Source organism: Hylobates moloch, unplaced genomic scaffold (genome assembly GCF_009828535.3).
Source record: "Hylobates moloch isolate HMO894 unplaced genomic scaffold, HMol_V3 SCAFFOLD_1, whole genome shotgun sequence".
In the NCBI taxonomy this organism is placed as follows: Eukaryota; Metazoa; Chordata; class Mammalia; order Primates; family Hylobatidae; genus Hylobates; species Hylobates moloch.
Window position 1 is genome coordinate 50919235 of NW_026652276.1, and position 20091 is coordinate 50939325.

The 20091-nt window shown below is 37.8% G+C and overlaps 1 protein-coding gene across 5 annotated transcripts in view; it reads right to left on the reverse strand.

The window, feature by feature from the left end:
• The window catches only part of MYO1B (myosin IB), a 175636-nt gene that overhangs the window by 24558 nt on the left and 130987 nt on the right, over positions 1-20091 (reverse strand). For all 5 annotated transcript variants that reach the window (XM_058440104.1, XM_032755114.2, XM_032755113.2 and 2 more), the window contains 7 exons: positions 14059-14163; positions 12183-12245; positions 9511-9711; positions 8142-8368; positions 4789-4989; positions 3081-3174; positions 2067-2216 (listed from right to left, as the gene is read on the reverse strand). In XM_058440104.1, the coding sequence (XP_058296087.1) occupies positions 2067-2216; positions 3081-3174; positions 4789-4989; positions 8142-8368; positions 9511-9711; positions 12183-12245; positions 14059-14163 (1041 nt within the window). The remainder of the gene's footprint in view (positions 1-2066; positions 2217-3080; positions 3175-4788; positions 4990-8141; positions 8369-9510; positions 9712-12182; positions 12246-14058; positions 14164-20091) is intronic.

Here is a 20091-nt window from a genome sequence, read left to right on the forward strand (position 1 = left end):
TGGGCCTCAGTTTCCCCAGCTTTAAATGAGGAGGTGGAAAATCTCTAGGATTCTCCCCAGAGTAATATTCCACAGATGTAGCTGTAGAACAGCTGCAGTATCTGACCATCACTCTGACATCCATTTGGTACCTCTGTGTTTTCTTTTTTAATTAATAAATGTCTTGAAAATAACTATATCTCACTTGAAAATTCATCTCTAGGAAACATGAAATATTACAAAATATGGAATAACTTAAAAGTAATCAGCAACTAAAAAGGAGCATTCAAGAAATCTTTTGAGTTATCTGGTTGAGGGAAAATAATGAGTTTAATCACTGGCTTGAGTAACATGTAGTGAACTGGTTGAGGTATGTAGTTCAAATTTTGAAAGAGATGTAACGCTAGAGCAAAGTTAATGCATTCTCTAAAACTGGGGCTATTATTAGTTTTCATTCTACAAACTAATATTGCTCATAACTCCTGACATCATGAACTAATGATAGTGACTTTTTAAAATCTGGTGATATAAAAGCTTTATATTGGAAGAAAAGGTACAAATAGTACTTGATCTTCCTTTGCATTGCCTGTTCTTTCTCATCCTTCTGGTCAAATGGCCCCTCCCAGAAGTTTCTCCTTGACCACTCTATCTTACGTCACATCCCGCCTCTGCATTATTCTTTATGTCAGTTCTCTATTTCCTTCCTAGCACTTACAACAGTCTGTAATTGTTCTGATTATTTGTTTGCTTAAATGCATATTGTCTTTCACTAGATATTAGATATAAACTTTAGGAAGCCAGGAATTAGGTTGTTTTGTCCATCTTGCTAACGTGTTTCAAAAATATTTGTAGAATTCAAGACAGATGAATCCAGCACACTTGTAAACTTTTCTTAATGACCTCAAAAATAAGAAAGTATAAAAAGGGCTCCTTGAGGACTGTTTACTTGTTGGTCCTTCCTTTCTCAGGCAAACAGAAAACAGAGCATTATGAATCTGCAGCAGAGTTAAGGAGTGGTACTATGTGTACAGAGGAGACTCCACGGCCACCAGGCTGGGTGACAAGAGTCCAAAGTGCCTCTGCAGAAGGCATATGAATGACTCTTATCATTCACATGGCTGGGCAGACTCATATTTTAAGACTTATACTGCTGGTTATAATCTTAACTAGCATGAGCCATTGTAAAGATGCTCTCAAGCTGATTTTCTTTAGCTTAATCACTTAAATACCTCATCAATTTGTAAAGCTTGGAAATAATAAACTAAAATGTATTATATGAGAATAGGTCAGCGTAAATTATGTCTTGATTATATACAGCCCTATAGCAAAGTCTCTTTATGGATGAAAAAGAGGAAGAATATAAGAAAGGAGATGTGAGTGCAAACTTAATTCATTTTGTGAGAACACAGCCCAAGTTTCAATTAACCCTGAGGCAAACCTTCAGGCTTCTCTCAAACCTGTGGTATGCCTTCAACAAAACCTCTACAATCAAGTGAGGAAGGAAATGCCAAAAAGAAACTTCATATTAACTAGGTAAACATTATTTATTATTGAATCTTTCCCTATAGTTAATAGAGCCGGATACCTAAGGACTAAAGAGAATGCAATCCTTTAACCAAAACCAGAGATCTACAAAAACATGGCCATTACCTTTCTGGGATTAAAGCCACTTTCAAAGCTGCTACAATAAAGAATAGCCAATTACTTTGAAAAACTAGCCCAACCAAATCAAAAGCTTAAAGGATATTGTCTCTTCCAATCTGATGACCAAATTAAAAATGTATTTCCAACCAAATACAGCCAGATCAGTGAAAGGCAGTGTGGTACACTGAACTTGAGCTCTAATACTGTCTTGGATTCAAATCCCAGCTCTACCACTTATAGCTATGTGGCTGTGGGCAAATTACTTAACAGCTTAGTGTCTTAGTTCTCTCATCTTCAAAAAAAAAGAACCATTAAGAACATCCATTATCTCATGAGGTTGTTGGGAGAATTGAGTATGTAAAAATTACATACATGGTAAGTACATAATAAATGTCGGCAAATTAGCATTGTTATTACTGATTTAAAATGACTGAGACTCTTACCGCATATCTCCTGTACCAGGCGGCAATCACAATTTGGCTTTTTTTCATTAGCAGGAAGTGTGTGCGGCATTTCCACCCCCGATATATCTTCTGAATGAGAGTGGCCAAGTCCTCCAGGCGTTGCTTCCTCAGGTCTTCTAATTTGAATAACTAATAAATGATAGATGGACTTATCAAAAATTCTCTGAAACCTCACAGCATACAGGAAAGGAATTTTCAGGAGACAAAATGCCATGATATTGGAGTCAATTACATTGAAAAAAAGAACTGAATAACCATATGCATTATGTATGATATGGATAATGGTCCATGAGAAAATTATTTTGATGAATTCATGAAAGACTTATAATTTTTATTCCAGTGATTCAGAATTTATGACAAATCAGAGAGGGGCTGAATTGAGCTTAAGTTTACCTTCACACTGTCTATGAGGATGCAAATTACTAAGGTAGATGCTGGAAAATTCTCTTAAATGTATTAAATACTTTCCAAAATCTTAACGTTTCCAAATTACCAGTCACCTGCTATACTCATTATACTTCACACTCAACTATTCATTGACAAAAATATTTCCTTGGGGTTCTATGAGGTAGAATGCTAAAAGTATTTTTTTTACTTAAAAAATTTTTTCATTTTAGTGCTTTCCTGTACCTCATAATAATGGGGCTGTAGTTCTTAAAATTAACGTGTAATTCAGGTACTACAAATACAGACTGAATTTACCTGCAGTTGCTATGAATGTTGTACTGTTGTCCTAACAGTTTCTTTGTGATTTCTTAAGTGTTGTACAATCTGTCAGAGCAAAGACTTTGATGGTTCATAAAAAATACGCATTCTTCCACTACCCCTTACCCTTATCTGTCCCTGTCTCTTGGTTATCTGTAGATAAACAAACAAGAGTTTTGTGGCATTCATGGTGGCCCCTCATATAATGTTATAAAGTTAAACATATTTTAAGAACTTTCCTATACGATTCCAACTTAAGTTCAGAGTGTAAAGGTTTCGGTTACATACTGTTCTTGGGTTTCGGATGAATATCTTTGATCTACCAAAGGAGTATTCTTCCACGGGAATCTCTAATTCATTAAATAGGACCTCCACACCAGACCTAAAAAAATAAAAATAAAAACAGTGAGTTTTCTGAGTTACAAAAATAGTTTTATCTTCTATCATGGTATCAGGTTCTCAGTGGTATAAAACATGGCTTCACTTCCAAGTGTAATTGCTCTTTCAGCAATCATCCATCTATCAAAGAACTTTCCACAAATTAAATGAAATCCAGTAAACACTGAAAAAGTAAATTTGGGTTTACTATGTATTCTAAGAAAATGTGGTATTAAAGCCAATTTCTTGATTTCATTAGTAGAGGCAATACTTGTATCAAATATACCTATAAATGATGTACCAACCTGGGCGAGGAGGGTGTGCAAGAAACTCAGATCTATTTTAAACTCACTCAGTTAATTCCTGAAAATATTTTAAACATTGTTTCTGCCCCTGAGAATAAAAGCAGAGCCCAAGAGACAGTCCCAGACCAACGGGACGCTAAGGAACGTGGGCCTTACCCAGTGGGAGCAAGAACCGGACTTGGCCCTGACCTCTCCATCCTGCACCCCAGTTTCAACATCAGTCTTTAGAACTAAACCTCACTCCACCCACCTGCAGACTAGATGCCAGGCAGGGAGTGAATACACATTCTGTATTATGGTACCTGTTTACCATAATATCCTGGAAATTAGCAATGGGAACTGAAACAGTACCCAAATCCTACATTAAATTAGGGTACTAAATTAGGCATCAGAGACCACATCATACATCTGTAGTTTCTAGATCTTCTTATAATACAAGGTAAGTGTCCTAAGTGTGTTGATGTTCCTGTGAAAGGCCAGGTGCACTGAGAATAATGTGCAGGCAATACCAGTACAGTTAAATGAAAATCACCCATTTCCTGCCTAGGCCCATGAAACAGGCATGTCAGCCCTCCAGCAGTATTCAGGGGCAAGCCTTCTTCAGCCTGCAAAGGAGCAGCCTCTCTGGTGAGAGCAGAGGAATAAGGCTTGATTTCTCTCCTGCAGCAGCCGCCCATCAGTACACAGTTCTCTCTGCCTGTGGAGAGCTCGCAGGACATGAGGATGCACCACTGGGCCTGCGGTGTCCAGCACTCTGTCTGGGACTGGATGAGTAAATGCAATTCAGTACAGACTAGCTGAAAGCTGTATGGCCCTGGGTCCAAGCTACATTCTCTAATCCAGCTTTCCTAGCAGTAATGCTGACACTGTGAATCCTACCTGCTCGTATCGTCTATTGATTAACTGGTATAGATATAGGCAAAGAGAGGGACCTTCACCCATCCACTGATTCTCTCTGCAGCCAAATTCTTCATGGGAAAAGTGACAAGTGGTAATCCAACTTGTCTCTAATTCTACCCTTCTATGATTCTACACAAATATAAATGTATCAAATTACAAATCACCTCCTACGAACCTACCTTGGGCATATTCTAAAAATTAATATTATTGCCATACAAGTCCCAAATGTGGATTTGATAAGTCTTGTTTTGATCTTAGCACAAAATGGAATCCTAATGGAAGACGGTCCAAAACAGAGGGTACACCCAGTTTTTCATAAAATTCTGTTTTATCTAACAGCATGTGAAAAGAAAAACCATACTATTTGACTACTTAAAACATTCATTATTAAATATGGTCACTGAATTTCTTACCTGGCTGGTCCTTTCCAATGAGGCCATGTCTGTTTACAAAGCATTTTGTATCTTTCTAGGCAAGGTTCATAGGCCTGCCTGAAAGCGTAGCCTGCCCTCCGCACTCGGACGTTCTCCAAAAGCCCCAGGTACCTGATCTGATGACACACTAGAGCCTCGTTGAAGATGTGTGCTGCTTTTTTATCATTTGGTTTGATACACCTTAAAGATCACAAAGATTTTAGGTTATAAACTGCCTCTTATGAATATAATTGTCTATGTTTTCACAAAGTATTATATATAACTGTTTCATAGCAAAATAATTATTTGTTATTCTTAAGAAACCTAGTCATTACTTTTGAAATCATTTCAAATCATTTTGCAACCACCTAAAAATAAATACAATACTGCAGGCACAGTAATTTTAAAAAGAACACACTAATAAATGCAATAATGTGGATAAGTATCACTGACATTTCATTGAGTGAAAGAAGCCCAACACAAGAGTACATGCTGTAGTTATGATTCCATTTATATCAAGTTCAAGCAAAACTAACCCATGGTTAAAAATCAGTATTGCTGTTACCTCTGGGGAGAGGTAGTAGTGGGGGATCGACATGCAAGGGACACAAGGGAACCTTCTGGACTGACGGGAATGTTTTACCACTTGGTCTGGATGGGGTAACACAAGTACATACATCTGTAAAACTTCAAGAAGCTGTACAGTTAAGATCCATGCACTTTAATGTATGTGTATTATACCTCAATAAAAAGATAAAAAACACTGTTTCCTCCCTATATCGGTTATCCTTTCTTAACAGGGCACTTTGCTGCCCAGCGAAAAACTTTATTTCCCAACCTCCTTTGCAAGTAGGTGTGGCCAGGTGAGCAACTTCCGGCCACTAAAATCAGAGGGGAAGTAATGTCTGCAGCCTCTAGTCAGTGTTCTTAAAAGAAGGGAGGGGCGCTCCCCTTTGTCTCCTCCATTTACTGCTGGCTGCAAATGTTGACATGGTGGACAGCCATCTTCCTCCATGCAGACGAGGAACACGCCCAGGAAACGGCAGAGCCACAAAACAGAAGGAGCTGCCCTGTCAGCTCTGGAGTCCTCATACTTAGAAGTTACTTAAGAAATAAACATCAATCTTGCTTAAATCATTGCTACCTTTGGATCATACTGCAGCAATCCCTGTGTCCCAACTAATACTTAAACATTCATGATTATGGCTGCCTAACTACAGCTGTGACATTACACACTTACGTGGACAACTACATCTTAGCTAGTTTGGCATCAGTGTTACTACGCTTTCTCTTTTACCATTTATAAATATAATGTTTACTCTTTGGCTTAAAGATGGACAAATAGATAAATGGAACAGCCTAGTAAGTTCAGACCCCTACATATACATTCAACTGATTATCAATGAAGGCCACAAAGCAAATCAATGGGCAAAGAAGATTGTTTTCTTTTTTGTTGTTGTTTGAGACAGAGTCTCACTCTGTCGCCCAGGCTGCAGCGCAGTGGCGCGATCTCGGCTCACTGCAAGCTCCACCTCCTGGGTTCACGCCATTCTCTGCCTCAGCCTCCCAAATAGCTGGGACTACAGGCACCCGCCACCACGCCCAGCTAATTTTTTGTATTTTTAGTAGAGACGGGGTTTCACCGTGTGAGCCAGGATGGTCTCCATCTCCTGACCTCGTGATCCGCCCGCCTCGGCCTCCCAAAGTGCTGGGATTACAGGCGTGAGCCACCGCGCCCGGCCAAGAAGATTGTTTTCAATATGGTGTTAGTGCAACAGGATATCTACATTGGGGGGCGGGGGGAACAGACCTAAATATGAAATCTGAAACTACAAAGCTTCTAGAAGAAAATATACGATAATATAGTCACAACCTTGGGGTTTATTAGTTAAGATTTCTTAGAAAAGCTGTAAAAATAAAAAAAGGAGGGGAAAGAAGAAGCTTTCTGAGGTAATGGAAATGTTTTATGTCTTAACCTGGGTGGTGGTTACTAAAGTATACATAATGGTTAAAAAAAAAATCGAACTGTTCACTTCAGATCTGTGCATATCACTTCACATAAATGATACCTCAATAAAATATAGTTAAGATGCAAAAAAAATTCATTCAATTGAGAATAACAAAAGCAACTCATCACAGAAAATTTCTTGGATTTTTTTTTAAACTAGGATCCTCTCCAACGTATGTTCTAATCTGACTGTAATCAAACCAGAGGGTTTTGTCTACTTACATTTCTGTAAATATAATATCAGGCACACAAACTAAACACAAAAATATTCTTCACTCTAGTTTCCTCATAACTACATTTTCAAAGACAAATATAGAAGGTACTTGTGGGTATGGGTGTGCTCTATGAAATCTGACCCACCAGACACATACCTTTTATTATCTAGCTCACCAAATACACACATAGCAAACTCTAATCCTAGTTGGTCTTTACTAAATCTAGAGATAGTTTTGTCTAAGATGCCCTAGAAGGAGAAAAAGAGAAGAGCCCAGAAGCCTTTTTCCTTTTTTTTTTTTTTTTTTTTTGAGACGGAGTCTTGTTTTGTCACCCAGGCTGGAGTGCAGTGGCGCGACCTCGGCTCATTGCAACCTCCGCCTCCAAGCGATTCTCCTGCCTCAGCCTCCCAAGTAGTTGGGATTATAGGTTCCCGCCACCATGCCCGGCTAATTTTTATATTTTTAGTAGAGACAGGGTTTTGCCATGTTGGCCAGGCTAGTCTCGAATTCCTGACCTGAGGTGATCCACCCGCCTCCGCCTCCCAAAGTGTTGGGATTATAGGTGTGAGCCACCACGCCCAGCCCCTTTTAAGAAGGTGTTTCTACGGCCTTGAAAAAAATTCAGATTGCTTTAGGAATCATTACTTTCTCCAGGCCTACACCTCTCACAGGGAAGAAAAAAGTGCATGTCTCCTAAGAAGTGCCAGAGCTGTTAACTAAAGCACTTGCTTCAATGCTGTGCTCTAAGCTAAAAGAACAAGAATCCCAAATGAAGCCAACAAGAGTTTTCTGCAAAACACTGACCAGAAAAAACACTTACATTTTGTTAACTTGCCATTAAAAAAAAAATAATAAACATACAGAAAGTTGAAAACCCCTAGGTGTCAACCACTGAGCTTCATTAAGCATCTACTATCTTCTCCACCACACTTTACTTTTTTACTTTCTTATTTTAGGGGAAAGGATAGTGGAGCATTTTTTAAGCCAATCCCAGATAAGGTATTATTTAATCTGTAAGTATTTTAGTTATCCTCTGCTTGGGCTACACTCAGATTGAAGAAAAGGGAAAAATGATATTCCTTCGGGTGCTCTCACATTTGAACTGTGAAAGTTTTATGTGCCAGAAATACCTAATATAGTTTGGGTTCTTGGTCTGTAGGTTTTTCATCAGAGTGGCCACGGATGCCTTGAACTGTGAGCCTGCTGTAGGAGGCCTTTTCAGGTTGATCTTGGCGGGATTCCCTTCAGGGAACAAAGACTTGATGAGGGCATGGCTGGCCTTCCACATGGCTTGGGACAGGTCTCGATAGAGAAGGTCGTTGTTTTTGTCAACAAATCCTTCCACCTGGTACAGCACCTATAAGCAGCACATGTAACTCAATGACAGGCACATTGCATGCTATAATGTCAAACAACTATTAAAAATACTCCAAGACTATCTACATTGCAGCCACTTCCTTCACCATCAAAAAATCCCTGACACGTTAGTCACACTCTCATACTGAGTTCGCCTCCAAGTTTAAATTCCATCTGTCTAAATCACAGACAAGATCAAAATAAATTCTATTACCATTCAGTATTTGCAAGAATAAACTCCAAAAATGTTATCATAACATTTTCAAAGGATTTTGCATTTTTTAGGAGTCTGAACATATTCTGGGGTTTTACTTTTATTTTTTAGTTCTCATGTGCCAATTCTAGTCTGTTTAAAAGTAGATGGGGCAAAACAGAAATAATACTAACATTTTCATAAATATCCTGAAGCAGCAGAAAAGCTGTTCAGAAATTATCTTTTAATAATACAGGCTAATAAAAAAATAAAGTACCAAGTTCTAACATTTTGAAATTAAAGGTAATTCAGATACTATATACTTAATTTTTACAAATGTATAATCAAGAAGTTTTTTTCCCTTTGAAGTTTGCAATTTTATGAAAAAGTATTAGCTCTAATCAATATTCTTTCAGGATTCTAAAGATTAATCAATTAAGATTGTTTTTAGCATTGTCTTTATATATTAGACATAAAATTAATTCACACAAATATTAACCAAATAAATAAGTGCTTTTTAAAAAAAGTAAATATTTTCCCTAATGTCATTTCAAAATCTCAAAGAATTCATTATTTTTGCTAAATGGCTTGTGTTTTTAAAGCCTTAAGTCTTTATTGACTCTTAATTTGTACTGGCAAATCTCCTTCAATAGTGTTAATAGATATTTTTTATAGGATAGCTTAGAGTTTGAAAATAATAAAGATGATTCAAAAATATATTTAGACTCTTCATTAAGTCCATTAGCTTTGCTTTTGGTTTTCTATATTAATAAGATTTTAGTCAACATGGTCCAGATTCTATTTCTGTTGAACATTTATTGATTCAACCACTTTAGCAGCTCAATTTGTCCTCACAAGTTAATGGGGTTTTGAACACCCATCTCTGAGGCACAGCCTCCTTGCAGGAGTAACTTGGCAGGCCTGACTGGGTGCTCACAGCTCCCCCATACCTTTCCAGCATAATGCTGGATCCTGAAGCAGCTGTGAGGCAGAGACGTGTCGTTGAGGAACCGAGAGCACTTGCTCATCCTGCTCTCAAAGTGCTGGTGGGTGGCACATACTTGGTTCAGCTTTTCTAAGAAGGTCTCATCAGTGACTGTGCCAGGTCTGAGGCACTCTTCATCCAGCATGGCCAGGATTCCATTTGTGTTCTGGGAAAATGGAAATAGTTTCCTTCCTTCCTCACTGTATTGTTTTAATAATTATTCCTAATTACACCATCAAACACAATCAACTTAGTCACAAGAAAAGTCTGTTCAGTTATAACAAAAAGCAGAGAATCAAAACAATAACAAAAGCCACAGGAATCAGCTCTTTCCCGAAGGATCCCAGGTGTGTGTATGGTGGTGTGGTTGAGAAGAGTGTGTCTTCTTGGTTTCTCTCTCCTCGTACAGAACAACGGTACCTGGGAGTTGCCTCAGACACCTTAGCCTGATGATGACTGAAATTTATACTCTTAGAAAAAGACAAGTTGGACCTCAAAGATTCAAAAACAAATCTAAAAGCAGAAATGAATGTGACAATACAGCCTCTATAACATGTCTCAAATCACAAAGCAGTCTTCTAAGGCCATTATTTGATTCACTCCTAAGAAGGAAACTCGTTTTCTATGTTTCCAAATTGTTCATGTGTTCAAAATAAAGTTTATTTTCTAGAAAAAAATGCTGTGATTTGAGATGCTGCTTTTAACAATCACTGCAATCAAGCTGATTTCAAGAATATCTGTTTCATATAGATTTAGATTTTAGAAATTCATGTGGAATTTCCAAATGGATGTTAAACATAAGTGAAAATTTATTTGTTGCATATCTAGACCCTGTGGTCATTTTTATTCCAAGAGTAGTCAGCCCTAAACTGAATCAGAAGTCAGGAAGCTTCTACTTTGCTAAATAAAGACCGCTACTCCATGGACTGCCCCTATGGGGTCATAAGTCTTAATTCCAAAAACAATCCACTCCACTGACCATCAACCCCACCTACTTCCACCCAGGCAAAGTCCTCTGTTCCTCTCCCCTTCTGCTCACAAGGCCACGACATCCTCTGACCAGCATTTATTCATTCCACACAAAACCCTGGGGAAGTGTGGACTCTCAGGAATCAAGTGTGTTCATAACATCCCCAGAACAAACATTATTGTTTAATGATGCTGGAAGGAAACATTTCCTTTATATACCCAGGTTCCTATGTGAACATGAGCTTCTTCAATCATATAGCAAGGGGATTTTTGGCTGAGATAATCTAGTTAAATTAAGTGTATTACCACTGTTCTTTTTCTCCCCTTCTTAAAAGAGAATAATTAAATGCAAGGTTATATTTATCAAGGAAAACATACTAACTAGAAATTCTGAAAATTAAGATTCCCATAGCAAATTACCTCCTTCACAAAATGTACCAGGAAAATTTTCAGGAAATTCACTTTTCAGAGCCAAAATCAGAGATCTGAATTGTTTATGTGGAATATTAGTGTTCCCATTCAACATTGTTCAGATTTTTTGAAACACAGTTTATTTCTTATTGAAAAATAGTGATGCCTTAGAATATTGTTTTTAATGTTTAATTTAATCAGAGAAACAATTTTTAGGAATATCTTGAATACTGAGGAAAAAAAATACTGGCTAATTACATATTTCCCAAAAAGCTTTGTAAAAGATGAGTAGAAAATGATTTAATATTCATTCAGAGCATGTGACTGTATTCCTGAAACACAGCACTCATCTCACTAAACTGGTCTTGCTAAAAAGACTGCAGGATAATAAAGCTTATACACTGTTTCAAATTACTTATTCAAAGTCAGGTATTAGCAATCCTAAGCATAAATTAGTTTCCTGTTTTCCACACACAAAATCAGTCTTCCTACATTTAATTCATTTACAATAAACTACGGAATATGATCTAAAAACAAAAATCTTGGACTCAGAAAGCTTACTCGAAATTATCCAATAATTTTTCACACTTTAAGCCTTTTTGCATACGCACATACTTGGGTCATCTGAAAAATTCCAGGTCCCTGGCCACCTGCAGTCACACATGCAATGCCCTCTGCATGTATGATCTGAATCAGTGCTACAGCTGCACTTAAGCCACTTCTGGGGTCCCACTTAATTCAGCTCCAGAGGTTGTCCCTTTATGTCTCTTAAACTTAATATAATACCCAGTGAATAGTATGTTAAGAGGTCATTAGAGTTTTGGGAATGAAATGGATATTCTGATTTGGCAAAAAACTGGATGGCTGCTCAGAGCCTACTCTGATCAGTACTCACATGCCCAGGAGTCATGGAATAGACCTGGGCTCCAACCATACAAGAAAGGCTGGTACCTTTAATGCCTGGTGTCTGAAGGTCATAAAAGGGTGTTGTGATATGGCCACAGGGGATCCTGGCTAAGTATCAAAACATCCAGCTGTCTATGTATGTGTTCAAGAACTGTGTATGATCTCTTAGGGCTACAATAAAATCTCTAGAACTCTGCAGTTCCTTAACATGTGTGTGTGTGTGTGTGTGTGTGTGTGTGTGTGTATAAAACAGTGAAAATACTAATGCTTAACATTGAGGCACTGAGAACATTTATAAGGGTGAATTATAGGACTAAAACATTCTTTAGAAATCTGTACCTAAGTACTCACATTTTCTATTAGGTCACAAATGATAGCATTATTGAAGTAGTCAATGTGAGTCCATTCTATATCCTAAAAGACAAAACAGAACAAAATCCAATGACACAAGATGAAGCCATGACACTACCATCCATAAAACAGACTTTGCCCATCTTATCATATTTCCTTTCCTGTCTGAATTTATTTTCTTTATAGAATGGGTACTACAAATGTCACAGGCAGTTCCCAAAACTTTCTCAATGCAGCTGCCTACCACTGACATAATCTGATTGAAGCAAATGCCCTTGACCTGTTCTGAGACTGCCTTCCATTCCACTCTCCCATCTGCAGCAATTTCCCATGCACTTCACTGGCCCTGGGCCAAATATTTACTCAACAGGCCCTTGGGTCAATATTACTTTGTGTATGTTTACAATGTTTATAAGGAAATAAGTTAGAACTTGATCCCAAGAATTTAAAGCCTAGATTCTTCTGTTCTGAATCTGTAATCACAAGGAAAAAAATTAATTTTAGAGTCAATCTTGTGTTGTAGGAAGTTAACTCTTTCAAGTGTTAAAAAAAAAAAAAAAAAAAGGCCAGCGCTACCAAAGTATTTTCAACATAAGGAAAGACATGAAAATCTCTCCACTGGTTCTAACACTGGCTACTAAGCCAAATCCATAAAGCCAAATGTAATCTTTCTGTGTCTACTTACATTCTGTCCATAAATGTAAACATTTATTTGTCTTCTATTCATACAGCAAGCTAGGAATCTTCCTATATATTCTTAGAAGTGTTTTAAACAATCTGTACAAACTGTTTTAAGTTACCCATCAAAGTTTGGGCATTCTCTTCATGATGGGAAGACAGGAAAAGAATGAATAGTACTTTTAGAATATTTATGTTACTAAAAGGTGCCAGACAAGTATAAAACATTTCTGAAGCATAATGAGTACTCTAAAATAAAGATGAAATATTTATGATTTAGCTTTTGAGTAAATGGGTTGTTTTACTAAGCCACTGGGGAGAACAATCACATTAGAAAAATCTACATGGAAAGAAAGATAAAAGAGAATTCAGTTTCCTTAATGGCTTAAAATGATACTAAGAAAATAAAGCAAAACAGGTAATATCATTACTAAAATATTAAGGCAAATAAACAAAAAAGGAAATAAAAATATAAACATAACAATTCCTCCCTTTTATTTATTTATTTTTTTTGAGACGGAGTCTTGCTCTGTCGCCCAGGCTGGAGTGCAGTGATGCAATCTTGGCTCACTGCAAGCTCTGCCTCCTGAGTTCACACCATTCTCCTGCCTCAGCCTCCCAAGTAGCTGGGACCACAGGTGCCCGCCACCACGCCCGGCTAATTTTTTATATTTTTAGTAGAGACAGGGTTTCACCGTGTTAGCCAGGATGGTCTCGATCTCCTGACCTTGTGATCTGTCTGCCTCGGCCTCCCAAAGTGCTGGGATTATAGGACTCAATAACTGTTACCTATTTTTACTATAAATTTGAATACTCAATACTTTTTGATATTGAACAAAGTCTCAAAATATTTTCAAATCTACTTACAGTGATACTGACTTTTTTGGTATACAGTTCTCTAAGTTTTGGCAAATGTATAATGTCAAGCAACCACCATCATAATCAGTCCCCAAAATTCCCTTGTGCTGTCTCTTTGCAGCCACAACCCTCTCACGACTCCTATCTCTTGGCAATCCCTGACTCTATAGCTTCTCATAGGTAATCAGTCTCTATAGCTTTGCCTCTTCTAGAATGACAGATGGAATCATACAGTATGTAGTCTTTTGAATATGGCTTCTTGTTTAGGCTATCTTCTGAATTAGAATTTATATTACGAGTAAAAAAGGACCAACACTTTAAAAAAGCATTTCAACATTACCTCCCGTATATACTCCTCCTGCTCTTCTTTAAGAGTAAGCTCAATGAAGATTTGTTGCAGCTTTTCATTACAATAATTAATAATGAACTGCTCAAAGCTGTTGTCCTGTATGGAAAAAATGAAAAACAGCCTTATAAACCATGCCACTAGCTCTCCCAAAACAATGACACTCAGACATCTCAATCCATGAGAAATGTCACACATGATCTCTCAGATTTAACTGCGGCCCAGCACACGGCTCCTAGGACAGACGCTTGTCCACTGCAGGCACTCAAGGAGTGGGTCATGAGTAAGTGAATGAATGAAGTATACACAAATGATGCAATATTTGAAGGATGAAGATTTTTAGTTGACAGAGAAGCACCCCAAACAGAAAAGCTAGAAACAATCTCACTTCCTTTGCCGCAGGATCAGCAAAGACACAGTCAGCTCCACAATCTCTGTCACCAAGTTCTGAATCTCCCATTCTCAGGTGAAACTTCAGAGCTCAAGGAAGTCCTCCAGAACTGACCCCCTTATTGTCCCCATCCAGGGACAGATCCCTCACTCTGACTCTTGCATCCTAACCCTTTTTGTAAATCATGTTATATGAACATGTGTGTATGTGTAAGTGTACACATGTACAGATTAGTTTCATATATATCTGCCTCACTAGACTGTACATTCTTATGGGTGAGGGCTGACCATGCTCTCTTGTTCACTGTATTCCTACTCCTTACACAGCACCTCACATCTAGCAAGTTCTCAATATGTATTGGCTGAGTGAACAAATGAAGTTCCTACCAAATGGAGACTCAAAGATTAAAACATCTCCCTGACAAGAAACAATCTCTCTCTCTCTATAGAAGGCCCACACCCTTGATCACTCTTAGAAGTCTCAGCAGCCTCTCCTTCATATTAGTCTCTTATGAATTCGTTGACAGAAGCTTTATGCCTAAATCATTTCTGAACAATCTGCAGGGCTTAATGTATTGCTGTACATCCTGAGGGCACCAAATGAATAAATTTATCAAGAACCACATCATCCAGGAAGAAGTAGATCTGACACTAAAACTTGTTTTCACTTCTATTTTTCTTTATTGCCCAAAGATGGTGGCAGTGGGAGCAAGGGATAGTATGACTTGACCACTGGTAAACTGGACTCTTCTCCCACAGTGGTGGCCAGTCCTGGTCTAATGAGGAAGGAGAGCCCACACGTAATGGTGCAGCCAAAGCTCACTGCTCCTTGTGAACAGGCAAGAGCCACTGGCTTTCAAATCCCTCTGTACATGATAGAAGTGAAAAAGTCACAGAGTCTTCTGAAAGTTGATCTTTAAAAATCAACTTTGGTCTTACTTAGGAAAACTTAAAAATGATACTTATGCTGCAGCATCTAACTACATTCTTTCCTGGAAGTCAGCTAGGAATTTCTAATCACCAGTGATGCAGTGATCAGAGGAAATTTTAAACTCAAACTCATAAATAACACATGTGAATATATTATCAGTGACTTATCTTGTTAATGCTAAACTTAAGGATAAAAGTTTGTTTGTTTTATGTCTTGAAGGGTCTTACTAAAGGGCAATCATTTATTTTCAATACTTTTGACAAATATAGTCAGATACAAAGGGCACTCCTCAGTCCTCATTTTCACACAAATTTTTTAAAACCCTGTGCTCAAATTCACAGAGCTAACAATTACAATTAGAAACTGAAGTTGGTCTAGTATAGATGCCTTATTATTATTATACTCAGCATAAAGGCATTCCATATATCAGAAAGTCTCAATTGCTTTGCTCAAGAATGTCCCTATATGATGCAACTATAAATAAAACCTGTAAGTAAAAGTAAAACATTAATAACTTATAAGAGCAGATCTTTGATGTTTTTTTAGACAACAGTCTCATGGAGTAAATCTGTTATCTGGCAAGTCTGTGCCCATGGAGCTATTTCAACCCAATTATGCTAAATCATCAAACAGCAAATAATGAGAAGGAAAGGAAAGCACTGGTGTCCTCAGACACACTGTGTAGCTATGAACAGCTCAAAGTATACTTCTAAAACAGGACTATGAAATACACGCAAGCAGATTAGAAACCAGAGGCAAAGCTTCACAATTACAAAGCAATTTAAGGATTAAGTTACAAATAAATTAAATTTGCCCATAACCTTTAAAAATTCCTGTATGGATTCTGTATTTTATATCCACATGGTTATTCAACAACCACTTACTGCAAAACTCACACAGCTAGAGAAGCTATTAACACAAGAGCATGCAACAGACCAGCACTGCAAACAGGTCATACTTACTGCATTCTGGTGCAAAAAGGGACAAATTACACAAAATGCAGTCAGTTCTTAATTAGCAATAAACTTCTAAAAGTGAGCATGTATTGATAGTTATTCATGGTTACAAATGACGGCTTTTACCATTCAGGCTGTATTTTTGATCAGTGTAAAACTCTGGATCAAGACCCATATCCAGTCAATTCGAAAGACAGGACCACAATACCTTCCTGTGGTGTCTGAACTGTGGTTTGCTAGGGGAGAGTTCTTCAGGATAAAAATGGTTTGACTGAAATAATGATACATCATATAACTTGCCTGAAGCTTTAAGGCTTCAAAATCCAATGCTCCTAATTATAAACTATCAGGAAAAAGAAAACATGCCATCCAGGCTATCACCAATAATTCTATATGACAAATGCTCCTTCTAACAACCCCACAATATCACCCCTTACCCCAAAATCTTTCTTCAGTTGAATCTCTCCCACTGTAGGTTCCCACACTGCCCCAATCCCGCTCGAAGCAGCCCTGAGAAACATCGCCAATTATCTCTCCATACCATCCCCAAAAATTTTCGCCGTCCCAACACTTTACCATTACTTTGTTTTATTTTTCTTATCAATGTAAGAAGACAGGTATGTTAAGCCTCTGAGCCCAGGCTAAGCCATCATATCCCCAGTGACCAGCACATATGTATCCAGATGGCCTGAAGCAACTGAAGATCCACAAAAAAAGTGAAAATAGCCTTAACTGATGACATTCCACCATTGTGATTTATTTCTGCCCCAACCTAACTGATCAATGTACTTTGTAATCTCCCCCACCCTTAGGAAGGTTCTTTATAATCTCCCCCACCCTTAAGAAGGTTCTTTGTAATTCTCCCCACCCTTGAGAATGTACTTTGTGAGATCTGCCCCCCGCCCCCAAAACATTGCTCTTAACTCCACCGCCTGTCCCAAAACCTATAAGAACTAATGATAATCCCACCACCCTTTGCTGACTCTCTTTTCAGACTCAGCCTGCCTGTACCCAGGTGAAATAAACAGCCATGATGTCCAAAAAAAGAAAAGAAAGAAAACATGCATGACATGTATCCAAGGTCTACATCCACCCAAAGAGTCAGGGGCAGCGGTGGTTGGTGGATCACCAAAAAGTGAAGAGATCCATCACGATCCAAAAGTAACTCCCCTTTCCCACCCCAGTGACACATCCCTGTGTAGTACTGTGCTGAGGCTCCTTTTCAAAAACCAACAAGGAGAGAGCATTCTCCTGGAGATGCCCTAATAACAAAAACTTGCCTGTCCGAACTTACTCTACTGCTAAAAAAACACCACCACCCCCCCAAAAAAAACCCAAACAAAAATAGAATAGCACAATCACCGATGTAGAAATTAACTTACTTCCCCACAGAAATCAGCATCTATTGCAAACACACCTCCAAAGTCTCCAAAACATGTCATGGGTCACCTAGATGATTGTTACTGCTCAAAGTGAAGGCTAAAGACACACACCTCTCTTGTGATCTAAGCTGAAGTTGATGGCATTGTTCAAATGTGGAGGAAAATGGGACTTCACATATGATTAAAAACTTTCAAAAATTTAAGGAATAATCAATAATCTGCAGAAAATTAAGGAATAGCCTGGTAGCAGTTCACAGAACTCCAACTTGTATAGGTCTAACATATTTTTCCATTAATACAAATATTAAATTAATACCTGGTTTTCAACTTGGGCCCCCTCTCCTTCATAAAATAGCTAAACTGAGACTAGAAACCACCAGATGAATAGGAAGGCCCCAAAGCAACTTTATATTTGGAGACTTTTTTGGTTTGTCAAGAACTGTGTGAATAACCAGCAATCCCTGAGCCAGACCCTCTCCCACGTGTCAGGCTCATGAATCAGTCTCCAGAAGAGGAAGTGGGCAGGAACTTGCCCCAGGAATGACTCATCTCCTCTCTCCAGTTTTCCACCCATGCTCCAAGCATGCAATTTTTCTCTACTGTCTTACCCACATTTATCCCTGAAGACTAAGGAATAAAACTAAAACTTAGAAACATCTTCAAACAAGTACCTTCTGGGCTTTCTATTACATAACCTCCCTAAATGAAGCTGAGGCTGCTTTAGAGAACAAAGGCAAACAGCAAGGTGTCTGTTGTCTGCTATTTCACACTATAGTTACCAACTATAGATTGGGATAGTGAGCACTTACTATGTTTAGAAGTATATAATATAACCAAATTTTAAATGCTAGGGCTTCTTTTAAGAATTCTAGACTTTGAGTCCATCCTTTCAACATCAAAACAAACAAACAAACAAACAACAACAACAAAAACCCAGAAAATCTTATTCCCAGTTGAGTCATAACTACTTTATACTCACAAGTATCAATCATAAACTCTCCAACAGAAACTATTTAAGATGTATCAAAAATACTGGCCCCTTTGTATATTCTCCTTAGCAACAAAGGAGGCTGATGATATTTTATACTCTTTAAGGAAGACAGATATTTTAAAAACTCTTAGGCTCTTTAAAAACAATAAATATTGAAAGGAAGACAGTAAATAGAAGTGGCAGCTCTGTCCCTCTGTATTTGGGACAGAGAAATGGGAAGGAGTCTGTAGGTGAATATAATGTATTTGAAACAGTGAGCAGTCCAAACACAAAGACCATGACTTACGTTAATTACATATTAGTGTTTCTTATAGTTCAGCACTTTCATTTGAGGTCAAATTTTGAATATAACATGCTGGCTTGGGGGTTTCTATATTTTTACATACAGTAAAGTCTCCTGCATAATAAATGAGTCAATACATTTATATAAAAGTTATAGGATTTTGAGTGCATATCACTATTTTAGGGAAGTCGGGCTATATTATTGCTGTAAAATATGCTGTTGGTCCTTGCAAAGATTTATTTGGTGTTAAAGCCTTTGACAGCTTCTGATTACTTCGCTGTTCCTATAGAAAAATATAATGCACTTAACCACAGTCCATTTTTAAATATCACAGCATCAAGAAACAGGCTCCAAAACAAGAACTGCTTTTTTTAGAATGTAAACTTAAAAAATCCTCAAAATATACGAGAAAACCATTTAATATGAAAGTCTCCTTTTTAGACATTTACAAAATTGAATGACTAGCTAAAGGTTTAGAAAATTTCCCTTAACATTTTTTCTTCCAGGTATATACTAAAATACAGCAAATTTTAAGAAAAACAATGTTATCGTGCTCTTCTTAAATATTTTAAAATAGGCTTTCACCTGAAAACTTTTTATACCTGGAAGAAATACACACATATTATTACACAGAACAGAAGTACAACTTCACAAAGGAAGAAAATTATAATCCAAATATTCCAATTATTCCACACATTTAAGTTTGAATTTTTTTTTTTTTTTGATACAGAGTCTCGCTCTGTTGCCCAGGCTGGAGTGCAGTGGTATGATCTCAGCTCACTGCAACCTCCGTCTCCCGGGTTCAAGTGATTCTCCTGCCTCAGCCTCCCAAGTAGCTGGAACTACAGGAGTGTGCCACTATGCCCGGCTAATTTTTGTATTTTTAGTAGAGACGGGGTTTCACCATGTTGGTCAGGCTGGTCTTGAACTCCTGACCTTGTGATCCGCCTGCCTTGGCCTCCCAAAGTGCTGGGATTATAGGAGTGAGCCACTGTGCCAAGTTTGGACATTCTTATAACTGAAAAGATGGTCTGTGATTTCTGAGAAATATTTACAGCATATCCATAAAAGATATATTGTAAGACTTTGATTCA